Here is a 16,893-nt window from a genome sequence, read left to right as displayed (position 1 = left end):
TTTTTACATAGTACCAGTTACTTATAGGACCCACATTTTGCAAATCAAACATGTATTACGCGTGGTGCCTATTCACCCACGAGCACAAAGCATGGAATATGCTCGGCCAAATATATAGGTTGTTCACAAAAAAATGCACGATACAATCATGCGATGCCAAATGGGCGAATGATGGCCCAAATATGCCAAGCAAGGGGCGCATTGGGGCACCACCACCAACACCACCATCATCATCATCATCGTCTACATAGCAAAGCTACTAGCTCTCTCATCCACAGAGTCTTCTCTCTTCTCTCTACTGTCTAGCTAGTGGGGGTTCAGTTCAGGACACCTTCTCTAGTTCTCTCCTACTCTCTCCATCTCAAAATAAACATTAGAATGTGTCCAGATTCATAGTACTGGATATGTAATATATATATATTTGGTACGAGATTTGGTTTATGTTAGGACGGATGGAGCAGAAGGTATCATCTAGCTAGGTCATCATGACACGCACACACAAACACACAAAAACACAAACACAGAGGCCGGCTGCCTCTAGCTAGCTAGCTACCAGTAGCTAGGAAGCTGCATGCGTAGAATGCATATGCAATGGCCCCCACACTTTGCTCCTTGCAATCGATTTGTTCCTCCACTAGGATGGCTTTGCTCTTCGATCTTGCAGATGAGAGAGAGTGAGAGAGAGAAAAGGCTTGTGCCTTTCTGAAGGGTTTTTAGGTGCGCTGCTTTCCGATATGGATCTTCTTGTCCTTCTGCATCTTGCATGCCATCGATCGGGTAACCTGATCAATCTGCAGCTTCATTACCAGAGTGCAAACCCATGGACCGTCTCTACTCAATTACTGTACTTGCGTTCTCTCTCTCTCTCTCTCTCTCTCATACTAGCTAGCTTCACATTCATTAGGGTTTGTGTTTATAGCTAGTAAAATGGTACTTAATTAGATATGATCACAGGATCCTAACTTGCAGCTGCATGAATAAAAAGTACTTAGTTAGTTAGATTGTATGATCGCTTTATCCTTGACATGCACTTAATAATGTAATGACTTTTTACTAGTTAGATAGTATGAGCGCTTTATCCTTGACATGCACTTAATAATGTAGTGACAAATGACAATGGATGTGTGGTTTTATCCTTGACATGCACTTAATAATCTTCATGTCAGATGCACAAAACGAGATGAGCCATGGCAACTAAGTTCCTCCTTCTTGTTCTCCTTTTATTTTTATGATCACTTTATCCACAAGGTCATACAGTACCGAAGTTTAACTTCGATGATAGCTAGGTTGGGTTCTTTACTATATTGGAGTAAAATTTTAACTATATTTTATCAAAACTATCACTTTTTTGTAGCAACTTAGTATGACATTTAACAAAATTACAACACCAACATATGATTTTATATATATATATATATATATATATATATATATATATATATATATATATATATATATATATATATATATATATATATATATATATATATATATATATATATATATATATATATATATATATATATATATATATATATATATATATATATATATATATATATATCAAACTGTACTCGGTATATATATCTACTTAGCATGTAGGACTAACTTGAAGTTGCATGAGTAATTATATATGTGTGTTTTTGACCAATACTGGGCCCAACCAATTAGACAAATAAAGCTGCAGCTTTTGGATAAAATCATCAACTTGCTGTTTTTGCAATTCTCTAAAATGGCTGGTTAATTAATTAGAAATTGTAGTGAACTAATATTTTTGATAAAAGAGTTAAAGTTTTATGAAATTTTAAGCATCACTTGGAATGATGACGAATTGTATATCTGTGCATGATGTTTCAACACAGTACTTTACGTGTTATATATATCAGGTTCAGTATGAAAGGGGGCTCAGCCATGGAACATCGGTCCTTTCTGCGGTAGGTAAAGTGCAGCTACGGTAGGAGTCCTGCATGCAGCTATAGTACTTTTAGTTTGGATATTTTTCATTTTTCACCTCTGCAGAGAAAGAGTAGATCAGGTAGGGAAGACTATATGCATATATTTGCATATATTTGTATCCATCTATCTCATCAGACAACAATGGATGGCAAACAATGTTGGATTGGATGGTGCAATCATGCATATCTTCAGGTATACCTTTCCAGACCCACAGTTCCATGGCAACATAATATGCATATATGTATGTTTATATATATATAATATATGTGCATGATAGCTCATGAAAAGTAACCGACCAGCTGATCGTCCTGGAACTAGCTAGGCAAAGAAAAAGTATAAACCATTTATTTGGAGTCAATATTTGATGATAGATACTTACAGCTAGCTGCTTGTTTGGCAGCAGCTGATCAGTAGCTGCATGCACAACATCACCATCTTCTCTGTTATTCAAGTTAATTAACTTTAATTTGGCATGGGCATGGTGGCCTACAAGTCAATATTGGATAAGAGCGCTGTGCTACACGTACTTAATTAAAAAACTCTTGCAAAATCCTTATTAATTAACAAAGGTACGTAATTTAGTATATGTATTGATCACTTACTGTTTTACAGATTGACATATATATGTATATCTATATACCAAAGGTAATTAAGTACTACTCCGTAAAAAAAATGAATTCCTAACTATGAATCTGGACACATATATGTCTATTCGTAGGTAGAATTGGTCTTTTTTTTTTGGGACGGAGGGATACATATTAATCCCTTGAGTTTTTTTTTTAAATCTTGTGGGCATATATATGTCTGCGCACAAAGTTTTTAAATTGTGCACAGACGAATATATGGCTAAGACATATATATATATATATATATATATATATATATATATATATATATATATATATATATATATATATATATATATATATATATATATATATATATATATATATATATATATATATATATATATATATATATATATATATATATATATATATATATATATATATATATATATGTACTCAGTATTATTATATGTAAAAATAATTGATGAGGCGGTCGTTCATCCACTTGATCCTTGCGTGTATTCTCCAACTCTTGTGAAGAAAACAACAGTTTCATATCATTTCAGAGTACGTTGTGCGTACAATCATTTCATCCATTGGCTCGCGCGTTGCAACACAACTAGCTAGTACATTAATTTTAGCACTGAAAATATAAGAAAAGGGAATGCGTAAAAATCATTCGATAGAATTTTCTTTTCAAACCTTTCGAATTTACAGCCATTGGATCGTCTCGAGATCCATGTGGGGCGAGAAAAAAAATTGACGAGAGTGCGTGGAGGAAGGGAGTTGAACCCGTGTCCTAGCGTTTGGAAGCACACGGTAGAATCTACTAAAGATGAAGATTAATTGTTTCATGTAAAACAAGGTGATAATAACGTGTGATTAATTGAGTTTTAATTATTACAAACTTAAAAATTAATTAATCTGATATTTTAGAGCAACTTTCATATAGAAAGTTTTCGCACGAAACGCACCGTTTAGCAATTTGAAAAGCGTGCCACGATAATCTAAAATTTTATCCTTTGCTACAAGCAGAAACGAACGAACAGGGCCATAGTATACTAACAGTTACTGTACTAACTAACTGTATGCCTGTTACATTACATACTCCCTCCGTCCCACACAAAACCAACATAGTACCGGATGTGACACATTCTACTACTACGAATCTAGACATACATATGTCTAGATTCATCGTACTAGAATATGTCGCATCCAGTAGTAGATTCGTTTTTTTATGAGACAGAGGGAGTATATAAGTTACAATGCGATTATATTTTGATTATCTATAACTATATTTGATAGTTTTTCACCTAAAAAAATATCTAAGTTTGTATAGCTACACAAAAAGAAGCAATTTTGAGAATCATTTCAATACTAAATATTTTTTTCTAACAAGAGGATACAGTTTTTGAAGCATTTTTCACACAAACCTTTTAATTTATAGTACTATATATATATGACATTACGTTATGTGAATATGTGTTAAAAAAAAGGAGAAAGATAAGGCTAGCTACTGTGTACTGTGTATGCGTACATCATCTCTTAAATAGTTTTGCGTATGCACACGTGATGGCACACGTACATTAATTGTAGCTAGTAAACATTTCAATAGGCAAATAGTATGTTAGTATTGAAATTCTTACAAGTACATATGATTAAATGATGATAAATATGGCTGTGTTAATTTATACTATATGATCACAATAATTTATAGATTAAATGTGCTCTAGTACCAGTGGTAATTTCAAAGAGAATTTTCAAGTGTTGTCGTCCACTGATTTCCTTTTGAATTAAATTTCTTAATTTTGTGTGGACAGCTCTCAAATCAAGAGATTGAACAATTATTAGTTTCATCAATGTTAAGACACGGTTCAAGACACAGTACGTGCGAATAAAGAAGATCAGATCAAAACAGTGGATAGATAAAGCTAGGAGCACAACACCTAGCTAACTAGCTAGCAAGATCAGAGAGATTGGTGAAAAAGTTGAATTAAGAGGTATTAAAGTGAGAAAACAACCCCAGTATATTAATTAAATTAATGAAAAAAAAATTAGCCTGCGGCATTATACTTCATTGGATTTTATCTTCATTCTTTTAGGAACTAAAATTAATATATGTTTTGTGTCTAATTAATTTATGTCGTCCAAACAAAGCCAAAACCAAAGAAGACCTTGTTCCAAATGAGACTCACACAATATATTAGTCCTAATAGACGAAACACAATTAGTAGCCAGCATATATAATTAAGCACCAATATTATTATTAATGAAATTAAACACAGCGTGTGCATTCAAGAATTAATAAGTTTGCACCTATCAGTAGTCGTAACATAGCTAGTAATTAACACAGATCACAGACACTGAATCTGCAGAAACTAGTGAATCATATTCATCAAGCAATTCTTTAGGCAATTTTACGGCCCAAATTCTAATGCACTTAATTGGTTATGAGTTTTGCATTTGATAAAAAAAACCATATGCATATTCATGCATGTTTTACATACTTTTTTTTATTTGCAAAGACATGTTTAACTTACATATATATTATTGTGATCAAGCCTCCATGTGCATACATGCATGTATAAAATTAACAGCGGTTCACATTTCAATCAAATTAAAACACCAAACAGCGCACAAGCTGAAATCTCAAGAGAAGCATGGATTCATATTGGTCCATAATTAAGCAGTATCATTGACCAGAGATGAGAATATTTAATTAGAAATCAAACGACTTAGATGAATTTCTCACTCGCGCAACAGTTTACACTTTGAGTTTCAACTTGCAAAAATTCATATAAGCCAACTCCAAGATCCAAATTAATAGACAAGACGACGCACCAAGAAATCTACTAGCTAGCTAGAAATAACCATATAGCTTTCACAGAATGTACGGCATGCATATACATCCATCCAAAAACCGATAGAAATTGAAGGGAAATTAAACTGAAGGATCTCAGTTGGATGATTTCATCTATCATCTCGATAAGGACGTACACTCTTGGTGGCTAGCTCTCTCTCGCTAGCGATGGAAACCGAACACAATGACCTTTTACAAGTCTGCATATTTATTTTTTCTACGAACAATCTATGAATCTTTCAGGGCAAATGCACGCATATATCTTCCCTATAGCTTAATTCCGTTTAATTCAATAAATTTGCACAAAAAATTCACACACGGGAAGAAATTAAATAATACCAAAAAAAAAAGAAAAAGTTGGATCGAGCGAGTAAAAAAAAAACCCAAAATGAAATTTATTTACATGCATCGTATCATCTCAAAACCAAATTACTAACAAGAAATTAATCAACTCCTCACAACAAATGCCAACACAGTTGCAGTGGCCAAGTAGTAGAAGCTAGCTCAGCTTCATTAACTTAGCTTAGCTATCCATAATCCAAATGCTTCTCTTAATTTCTCCATCGATCGATCGATTGATTGATCTCTCGATCCACACGCAAAAACACACAGAGGTTTTAGAGATCGAGAGAGATACGTACACGCGGCGGCGCGCGCTAGTGCCGATCGTACTTGTCGTCGCCGGCGCCGGCGCCCAAGGGGGAGAAGAAGCCGCCATGGCCGGCGCCGCCGTGCACAACCTTGTCGCCTTCCGCGGCGGCGGCCGCCGCCGCGGCCTCGTAGTCGTCGAACGGGTTGAATAGACCACCCATCGTCATGCCGTGGTGGTGGTGGTACTGATCGGCGCTGGACGAGGCGGCGGCGGAGGTTGGCGGCGGCGGCGGCGGCGCCACCATCACGTTGCTCTTGGCGAACAGCGCGAGCGCGTCGACGAGAGAGCTCGTGCTGGTGGTGGCGGCGGCGGCGTTGCCGAGGAAGGAGGTGGTGGTGCAAGCCTGGTGGTGTAGCGGCGGCGGCGGCGGCGGCGTGGGGTGGCTGTGCGTGTACTTGAGCGGGGAGGGGCGAAGCAAGAAGGGAGGGAGCTGGTGGCCGCCGCCGACGCCGCCCAGGAGGCGAGGGCGGACGGCGGGTGGCGGCGCGGCGGCGAAGGGCGGGGCGGGGAAGCCGGTGAACTCCTGCACCATGGCGCGGAAGTTGGAGGTGTCGGTGGTGAGCACGGTGGTGGGCGGGCGGCGGGACGCTCTGGGCCGCTTCTTGGGCGGCTTGTTGTTGGACGTCGGCGCCGGAGGGGGAGGGTGCGGCGGCGGCGCCTGCGAGGGGGACATGGTGGCGGAGGATGAGGAGGAGGTGTGGAGGAGGCCATGGAAGGGTGAGTCGAGGTAGGAGGAGGAGGAGGATGGCAGGAAGAGACTCTGGTGGTGCTGGTAGGAGGAGAATTCTTGGTCGCCGCCACCGGCGGCGTCGAGGCCGGCGGTGGTGGGCAGTGACGGCGACGAAGGGAGGCTGTCGCTGGTGGACGCCATGGCCGGAGAGGAAGAAGAAGAAGAGAAGAAGATGAAAGCTAGGTGCAATGGAAGAAAGAAGAGAGGGAGAGATCGAGAGATAGGGTTAATTAATTTGGTGTGGAAGAAGAAAGGGTGATGTAGCTAGGGTAGAGGTTGATCTATATGGATGAGATCTTTGATGTTGGTGATATGGGAGTTTGATGAACAAGCTAGAAAGGGAGAGAGGGGTGAGGTTGATGAGTAGGGATGGAAGAAATGTGGGAGTGGTGGTGGTGAGGGGGGGGGGGGGGGGGGGGGGAGAGAGAAGCTTAGGCTATCTATCAAGCTGCCAACTTCTCCTTTTCCTTTTGCATCTACTACTTTTCTTTGGCTTCCAGAGTTGTTGTGGTGAATCTGGCTAGGGAGATGGGATTAAATAAGGGTAGTAACAATAATTATATATTCTATAATTAATTTCCTTTATCAAGGGAATAAACTACCCTTTTTTAAAAAAGAGTAAAATTCAGTAAACCTCATATTTTATGGTACTAAAATTTCATAAAACCCTATTACCATAGATGTTAAGCATGCATTTACTTAAAGTTTAAAATATAAAGTGTATATGAAATTTTTATTTTTTTCCTTATTTAGGTTGTTGATTAATTTAACTCTTTGATACTTAAAATAATTAATATCGTTTCAGGTATACTAAATTAATCGAGATTTGGGAAAAGGTAGAGCTTTAAATATGAAATAATACTTGAACTATGAAACCTGTGTGGTTATATATCATAATTCATAATATATTTTCTATGTCTTTTACCATAGAACATAAGGTTTTATAAAATTTATTCTTTTAAATTCAGCGTCAAGAATGCATGGGGTTTACGTGGACACATACAGTCGATACACAATCATTACAATTAAACTGGTATAGTTTCACAACAATTAATATATTTATAAATATAGTCAGCATATCAGTTTTTACAAATAAAAAGTTGCGAGATTAATTGACTCTTATGATTTAGACATACATCTCGCGCAACTGCTTATATATAATGTGCTCAATATATGGTCCATCTATATTGACATTCATCCACGCTATGTTGACACCATGACAATAGTTAGCTTACTATGCTGAAAAAGGACATGATGGTCTTATTTATGAGATATATGATCTGTATGCTTGTTTTTGTTGACTTACGTTAGTATATTTTGCCTACATATATAACTGATAAATAAAACGTGTATTATGTGTTTAATTAGGCATGTGCAAAAACAAAATGTCATACATGGCAACCGATCGTAACAAAAAATGAAAGCTGACAGTGGAAGCACGATTGTGACGGAGGGTATATAGTACCTATAGCTAAATTAGCTTGCACATGCGTCGATCTGTCTCTCCCACAGTAGCTGCTTTGCTGCATGTACAGCATCGTAAGTTTTCTTCCAGCTAGCTTATTAGGTCTAGCCGCCTCTCTATATATCGATCGATATTATTAAAAATGAACCGATCGATGGTTCGGTGCAATTTTTACTTTTCCAAAGAAAATTTCAGTTTTCCTCTATAATATACTCCTCTATTTTTAAATATATATATATATGGTGCTTGAATTTTGAACATAATATTTAATTTTTCGTCAATTAAAAAAAGTATAGATATATAAAAATATATGCCTTACTTCCTTTGATGATAAAAAGGTTACAACAAAATAAATAATATCTACATATTTTTTTAATCAAAGGTCGTTATATCACATTAAAGTCAACTGCGTCCTGTAAAAAAGGGTTAATTTGATCAACGCAATTGCAACTTGGCCGACTTAGAAAAATATCATTACTATTCATGATATCAACTACTTCCTCTGTTTCACAATGTAAGTCATTCTAGCATTTTCCACATTCATACTGATGTTAATAAATCTAAATAGATATATATGTCTAGATTTATTAACATCAATATGAATGTGGCGGAAATTCTAGAATGACTTACATTGTGAAACGGAGGAAATAGATAGAATTGAAATTTTGCAAGATTGGAACCATGCCCACCCCGTCACATTTTTTATTCCTTCCATATTCTTCCTTCTTCTCCCCATCGAGGGGCCGGTGAAGCGGGCAAGGCTGGCAACACCAAAGCCTAGGGAGTGGGAGAGGTCGACGACAAAGAGGGACAGCGTGATGAGGGCGCTGTTTGGGACGGCGGAGCAGCAACCGATGAGGTTGGCATTCGTGGCAACCGACGCCCTTGAAGGACACGAAGGTGGAGCAGCAAGCGACGCTGGTGGCGACCACCATCACCTCTCCATCCGCTTCCCCCTCCACCTTGAGCGTTGTGGCGTGGATGCGGAGCAACAAGCGATGAGGGCGGTGGAGGAGGTGAAGATGGCGGCGGCGCCTTGGATCCAATCTCCCCAGAGCTCGCGCGAGGAGGAGGTGAAGATGGTGGTAGCGCTTTGGATCCAGCCTCCTCGGAGCTTGCACAAGGAGGAGTAGGAGGTGAAGATGGCGGCGACGCCTGGATCCGGCTTTCCCAGAGCTTGCACAAGGAGGGGGTTGTGAAGATGGTGGTAGCGTCAGCCGGGGAGCACACGTGCACCTGGATCCGCCTTTTCCGAAGCTAGTGTGAGGAGGATGAGGTGAAGATGGAGGCGGCAGCGGCCAGGGAGCATGCTGGGGAGGTTAGGGGAGGAGCAGCAGGCGTGGCAGCGGTTCATCGAGGAGCAACAGACACGGTCGACCGGGAGAAGAAAAGAAGAGAAGCAAAAAGGAGAGTAGAAAAAGAGAAGGAAGAACATGGAAGAAGATGGGAAACGTGACGGCGATATACCACAGTTCTAATTTAAAAAATTTCAATGACACCCAGCTGATATTGCGAATAACAATAATATTTTTCTAAATTGGTAAAGTTGCAATGGCATGGATGAAATTAACCCTATATATAAAAAGGGAGTATTTTGACTGTTTTGATTTCTATTCGTTTAGGAATCGTTGTGCCATTGGCTCATTTAAATTAGATGTGGAAGGAATTAATTAATTGAACTAAATCAGCTCCTATTTGATAACATCACATTAAAGTTTTTATACGTACGGTCCAAACAAATTAGTCAACAAGTATGAGCGTATATGTATGCGCAGTACGTCCAGCAACAGCTGCTACCAAGTACGAAGAATACGGTCTATATAATTAATCAGACTCCGTACGTACATCCAATACACCGGTGATATATGTGTCATGGTTCGTAAAGAATAGTAGTGTGTTTTGTGAGCTGGCATGACACTACTCTACTAATTAACAATGCGTGTATATATAAAGTCTGAATAAAATGTGGTGTGTGTACTACACGATATATAAATTAAGAGACTTTATTATTTAGCCAGCCATGCATGTATGAATGATGCAAAGATATAATTTATTGTTCTATTATTTTAAAAAAATATTTTTTTTGGTTTTCTGATGGAATAAAGGCATTTGATGTGCACGTATGATATATCTATTATATTTATAATGTACTGTGCTAATAATTTAATTCAACGAAGGACTAGCTAGCTAGCTAGTAGCTATATAGTTAGGTTAATTTATTCCCAAAAACAAATTAAAGGATAGATCCAAATTTTCAAATAACTTAGTTATTTTGCAAAATATTAATTAGAAATGAACAAGCTCTTAAATCTTGTTGATCACATTGAATTAACATCGCATATTATATACTTATATCATTGTAAGATAGAAATACACTTGATGTGTGTGGGTGTGTATAAACCTGTTAATAATATAAAATTTTCCCTTAAAATTGTGGTTAGCTTGATAAAGAAAAGGTAGTGTAAAAACATGGTAGGTAAAGTCAGAATAAAACCGGCGTATCCGAATAAGTCAATCGAAACATGTTTCGTCAATGTGTCACTAATTAACAGCGACATTATTCCCTTAAATTAGATAGAGAATAAAGGTAAATTAAACAATGTATAAGTAATTTTAACACAAAACTCATGGATGATATCAAACTGCCTAATATTACTGGACTAGAAGAACCTCTTTATCCATGCATTCTTATGTGTACAAAAATATGGCAGTTGTTATGGAAATTTTGTTTTGAATGTATGAGCGCCACATAATATAGTATATCCACTCTATAACACATTACTCCCTCCGGTAAAAAATGTTTGATGTTCAGAACAATATTCGGTCAAGCTTTTCAAATACCATCAATAATTTCTAAAATACTAATCATTTTATTTTAATATAAAGTTGATTGTTATATATTTTTTAAATTAAGTTTGATCAAATCTTATCATAAATGCCAAATGTTTTTGCTAGAGGGAGTTTGTTTTCGCGCAATTTAATTGAGAGCTATTATTTCTACTAATGTTTCTTGGTATATAATGTGAATATATATGCATGGAAATGGCTATAAATATGTGAGAGTAGTGCCCTAACTACCAAATACTTCATCCGTCCTACAATATAAAATATTTTTAGCAAAATATGTGTCCAGATTTATAACTAAAAGTTGTTATATTTTGAGACGGAGGTAGTACGTAGGAGTGGTTGTGTGTAAATATAGTTTCCGTGCAAGCTAGCTAGCATGCATTGCTAGTCGTAGGTGCAACCAACGCTAGCTCTTGTATATATATACTACGTGCGTGGTTCAACGACCAGCAACCTTACACCTTTCAATCTCTCTGAACAAGATACCATCGATCCATACATATTCGAGATGTCCCAAAGGAAGATGAGGTGGTGAGACCATACACACTCTCTTCAAGCTCATCCACCATGAAAATATGCCTTTTCATTATTTTAGTGAAGGAAATAACCAACGGTCAACAAGCTGGCTAGCTATATAGCTAGTTATAGATCGTGACGGACCTGGAGACGATTTCTGGATCGATCACACAACTCACATCCAACTCTGCCACATCCACCGATCACCGTACTTAGGGTCTGTTTGCTGCTGGCTGTTCCCATCCGAAATAGTGTGCGCGGAAAAGGGAGCAATCCATTAGCGCGTGATTAATTAAGTATTAGCTATTTTTTAAAATAGCTAACTTTTGAAAAAAAAACATAACATTTAACAATTTGAAAAGCGTGCGCACGAAAAACGAAGTAAAAGAGTTGGGAACTTTCGAACAAAGGCTTCTTACCATGTGGGTGTGACAAGTGCTAGTTGTGCCTGTATATGCACTAGTCACGCGTATGCTGATTGTACACTTAGTTTTTGGGTGTGTTTGAGGAGTAGGAGATTGGAGAGATTGGGAAGATACGTAAAACGAGGTGAGCCATTAGCTCATGATTAATTGAATATTAACTATTTTAAATTTCAAAAATGGATTAATATAATTTTTTAAAGCAACTTTCCTATAGAATTTTTTTTGCAAAAAATGCATCGTTTAGTAGTTTGAAAAGCGTGCGCGCGAAAAACGAGACTCAATCTCCCCTATCTTGCCAGAACGAACAGAGCCTTTGTTTGCAATATCTACAACAGAGAGAAAAATACAGGGATATAGGAAATGAAATATATGGGCTCCAGACTGAAGGACAAGAAAATACATGAATTTAAAGAATAGCATGCAAAACAACGTTTTTATTTGCTAGAGCTAGAGCCTTTGGTCGATCGTCTCCGTGCTACACTATGCCCTAAAAAAATTCTTGGCTAAGGATGTATATCTTGGCAAAATGCCCATATATATGCAGTTAAATGTCTATATATGTTGGGAGAAAAATTCCCAGATAGAGATAACATTATAATTTCAGGATAATTGTTTCTTAGTTTTCCCTAATAGATATCTGTATTGATACAACTTTGATTATTGATATAACATTATAAAAATTGTTGTAGCTAGCTTTGTATGATGATTAAAAAAAGGTGGAATTAAATGGAGTGGTTGTAATTAGTTAAGATAATATCCCAGCAACCATGTATACCAAATAAAGATAGTAGATCATATTATACCAGACATAAATTCTAATAATTTCATTTCGATAGGTTACCGTACGTGTTACACATAACCCCCTAATCGAATATATAAATAATAACTTCATCAGCTCATCTGAGTTTTCAATAACACACATCTAGAGCAGAGTATTACTCCATTCGTCACAAATTATAGGAAACATCTAGTGATTAAAATTTGTACCTGAATATAGCAGCTTCTTTGCTGCTCTCTCATCTTAAGTAGTCACAATTATCGATCTCTCATTTAATTTCACCCTGCTTTTTAATCCCGGAAAAACTCTAGAAGTAAATATAATTTTAAGATGGCTCAAAAGGTGAATCATACTGAACACCTCCAATTAAGGAAAAGCGAGCTGATAGCGCTGCATTATCTGTACTTGACAGGCTTACCTAATCTAAATCAGAATTTTCTTCTCTTTCCTTCCTCAACCTTCAACCCCACCCCCCCCCCCCCCACCCCAAAAAAAAAATCAAATTATGTTTTTGAAATTAATGGGTGATAGCTGGTACTGCCCATGCTGCAAATTGTCAGGACAAATTTATGCTCTCTTTCTCTCTATCTCTCTCTCTCTCTTTTTATGGAAGGACAAATTTCTTACTCTAACTCTAATTACTTACTTCCCATTTTAAACAGAACCATGAGTTTTCTGTCTAACTTTGATCATCGTCTTATTTAGAATTTTTTTTTATGATTAGTGTTTTTATTGTTATTCGATGATAAAACATAAATAGTGATTTATGCATGACATATTTTTTTTTTAAAAAAAATATTTTTAAAATAAAACGGAAGATTAAAGATGGAATTCCAACTTTAAACGGACGATTTATGCGTGACATACGTTTTTTAATTGTTTTTTCAAAATTTTCGTTTTTTTTAAATGGGACGGAGGGGTACTTATATAGGTAGGTATATAGAGTACATATCCGGTGAAAGCGAGCTAAGCGCTGAAAACTCGTGAAAATCATATATAAAAGTTTTGTAAAATTATGAAAAATTACTAAAAGTTTTGTATAGATGGAGCGGCACGCATCAAAAGACCATAAAAAGAATGCAATCTTTATCTAGATATTAATTCGAGGAAGATTAGGGATTTTACTTTACTGCTAGATCTGCAAAAGATGGTACTACTACTAGCTGCACTGTGGATTGCAAAAGATGCAACAAACAATAATAATTAATCCATTGCGCCAAAGTAGGGGTTGCAATAATCGACGAGTGTACTCGCTCGCAGTGGATACTAACATTGGTCCTGCCAGGAATGATTGCTAGCTTTACGCACAAGCGCCCGGCCAATTCGATTAATCGATCGATTGTCCCGGCAACCTGCAGGGCCTGATGCTCTGAGAACCTATTTCGTAAATAGACACCTGATAAAAACTTACTTCCTCCATCCCAAAATATAAGTATTTTTAGCTATGAATCTGGACAACTGTGTATCCAGATTCATAGCTAAAAGTTATTACATTTTAGGATGGGGTAGTATGTTATAGAGAAATCAAGGTTTTAAATCTACGGTTATAACACTACAGCTATTTGTTTTCACTACGATTTAGCCGCTATTAGCTACTATAGTCTCATTTAGTTTTTTTTATTAACGGTTTGTAAGGGTCTACCACTAAAATAGTTGGCTATTTAAAATACAGAGAGAAACCCTCAAATAAATAATTGAGATCGGCGTCATAGCCGTTGATGTTTGAGGTATAGCATGTCAGCAACGGAGACGTGGCAGCCCAGGGTGCCAACGCCGACTCGAGAGACTGCTTTGTTGCATAAGTATTTGCTAACGGCCAGTTTATAAAATAAGCTTTTAAAAGGGCTAAAATATAATAAAAACGAGGGATGATGCTCTTGAGCGATTTTATTATTTACTGGCTGTTGCCAGTAGGCCATGTCGATCATATTCAAGCATGGCTCTCGATCGATATCTGGAACTCTCAAGATCATTAATGGCCGGTCCTCTCGAGTTTTTTTTTAAGATAATGGGAAGATTTCATTAAGAAATAAAACTACACCTGAATCATCTCAAATCTATATATGAGTTCTTTCCTAATCCATACATATACTATCAACAATATTACATATACGTGTAAAGTTTCATTTTCGAATTCATTATACATAAAGAGAAAAAAAGATAAAATTCTTATAGATTTATAATCTTAAACCTGTTATATTTTTATGCCTAAAATATAGTGAATTTGAGGTTAAGATTTTAAACGTAGGTATAATACTATTAAAAATATATGCACAAATTTTTCTAAATTTTTCGATGATATTTGTTAATTCGTGTGTACAGAGTGTGCACGCAAAACTTATGTTCCCTTCCAAAGAAGTCCTAAATTATCGTAGGCTCCCAAGACACTGAATGGTGTGTTTTTAAAAAATATCAATATATAAGTCTCTTTTAAAAATTAAGTAAATTTATTTTAAATTTATAATAGCTAGTGACACTTAATTAATCATACGCTAACCTAGTATATGCTCATGTAAGCCAAGCGGCTATTATGCTGAAAAATAAAAGTGGACCTTTCAAGCCGACATGAGTCTTTCTCAATGCAGGTAGAATCTTCTATAAAGGGATTTGTTCCACAAGCATGGAAGCCGTGAAAAGAGGCAGACTTGGGAAGGATTTTTTTTCCTTCAGAAAAGAGGGCGTTGCAGATGGAATCTGTGAAATTCTAACTCCCTAAGAGCATCACCATTGTTTCCTACCTACTTTAAGATCAATAAGGATAGGCCCTACGTTAGTGGGTATTAGTTGTTGTAGCCACAATGATGAAATAACAAAAGTGGGTAGTAAGCTGACCCCACAACCATTAGCCATGAGAGAGGAATGAGAGAAATCATTTGTTTATTGCTTATGGCTAGGTAGTAAGCATATTACCTAGTATTTGTTACTTACTACTTCTACAATGTATACAACCTAGTAGTAGTAGTATTTTATTCCTTACTACCCACTTTATATGTATATTGTGGATGCCCTAACTCTTTCACACGGGCTGTAGAAAAAGAAATTAAGGCAGGTTCAGCAAAAATGGTTTTTGATGAACAACAAAATCTGAGCTATATGTGCAGTACTCTCTTCTCCAGCTGGTGCTGAAATTGATGCGATATTAATTAACCACACGCGACTTAAAAATTCAGTTAGTCAGTCTCTGCTATCTATCTGTTCCAAATTAAAGAGACTCGCTCATATGCATCTTCCTGTCACCGTGCATTGGTGGACCAATCCATTGTACACATATCCATCCATAAATCCATTGATTAAGACAACAGCTTGGAAATTTTCAGCGGCCAGAAGCCCATTATAATATTGTAGCTATAGCTTGTACTGTTGCTTTGTTGGTGTTGGAATAGATGGAACATGCTAGGAGTCTGTACAACCTAACTATGCAAAAGAAAAAAAAATCCATGAGAAACTACAGAAGAATCCCCTAATAAATTTATTTACAGAAAGGTGAGCCATGCATATCTCCAAGATTTATTCTATTAATGAAATTCTTTCATTATCTGAGAAAATATTCTCAAGATCATTACACAGCTACAGTTACCTAGATAGGAGTAATGATTTTGCACTATTGATAATTAAGATCAGAAGGGAGCTGAGAGCCTATCGAAAGAACCAATATTGGTGTAAATAAATTATCAAGATAATTTTTTTACCCCCGATATGTCTAGAGGGGTAAGAGTAATTTGTATCAGGAAAGAAGGAAGTGAAGAAGATGTGTGAGTTTTTCCTTATATCAGGAGAAGGGCGGAAGGGAGCGAGAGTGGCAGACAGTTGAATGGAGCTACTTTCTGTCTTAAAATATAGTTTCATTTATAATTCAGGGAGTACTTAATAAGTTGTGGCTTTTTGGCATTATTATAATAATACTTAATTTAAAAAATTAATGATTAAATATAGATGTACTGAAAACTGTCGATTTCAGAGGCACGGAGGTAGTAGCAGCGCAATGTGTGACAAATTCAGACAAAGACATGGTTACAGCATGTATTGGACTGATGCAGTCTGCAGGACAACGTGATACTGCCACCACCTTCCTTTGACTAATATATAATTAATTAA

At 36.8% G+C, this 16,893-nt stretch overlaps 1 protein-coding gene across 1 annotated transcript; it reads right to left on the bottom strand.

Moving 5' to 3' along the window:
- Positions 1-5,756: 5,756 nt before the first annotated feature.
- LOC4333001 (formin-like protein 7) lies at positions 5,757-7,180 on the bottom strand. Its single transcript, XM_015773737.3, has one exon. The coding sequence runs from the start codon at positions 6,906-6,908 to the stop codon at positions 6,042-6,044; it is 867 nt and encodes a 288-aa protein (XP_015629223.1). The 5' UTR covers positions 6,909-7,180; the 3' UTR covers positions 5,757-6,041.
- Between the last annotated feature and the right edge of the window lie 9,713 nt (positions 7,181-16,893).

This window comes from Oryza sativa, chromosome 3 (genome assembly GCF_034140825.1).
Source record: "Oryza sativa Japonica Group chromosome 3, ASM3414082v1".
NCBI lineage: Eukaryota > Viridiplantae > Streptophyta > Magnoliopsida > Poales > Poaceae > Oryza > Oryza sativa.
Note: the sequence above shows the minus strand (reverse complement) of the source record. Positions and strands in the feature narration are given on the sequence as shown.

Coding starts and splice junctions, on each gene's coding strand:
- LOC4333001 (XM_015773737.3), bottom strand. CDS start 6,908: ATGGCGTCCACCAGCGACAGCCTCCCTTCGTCGCCGTCACTGCCCACC.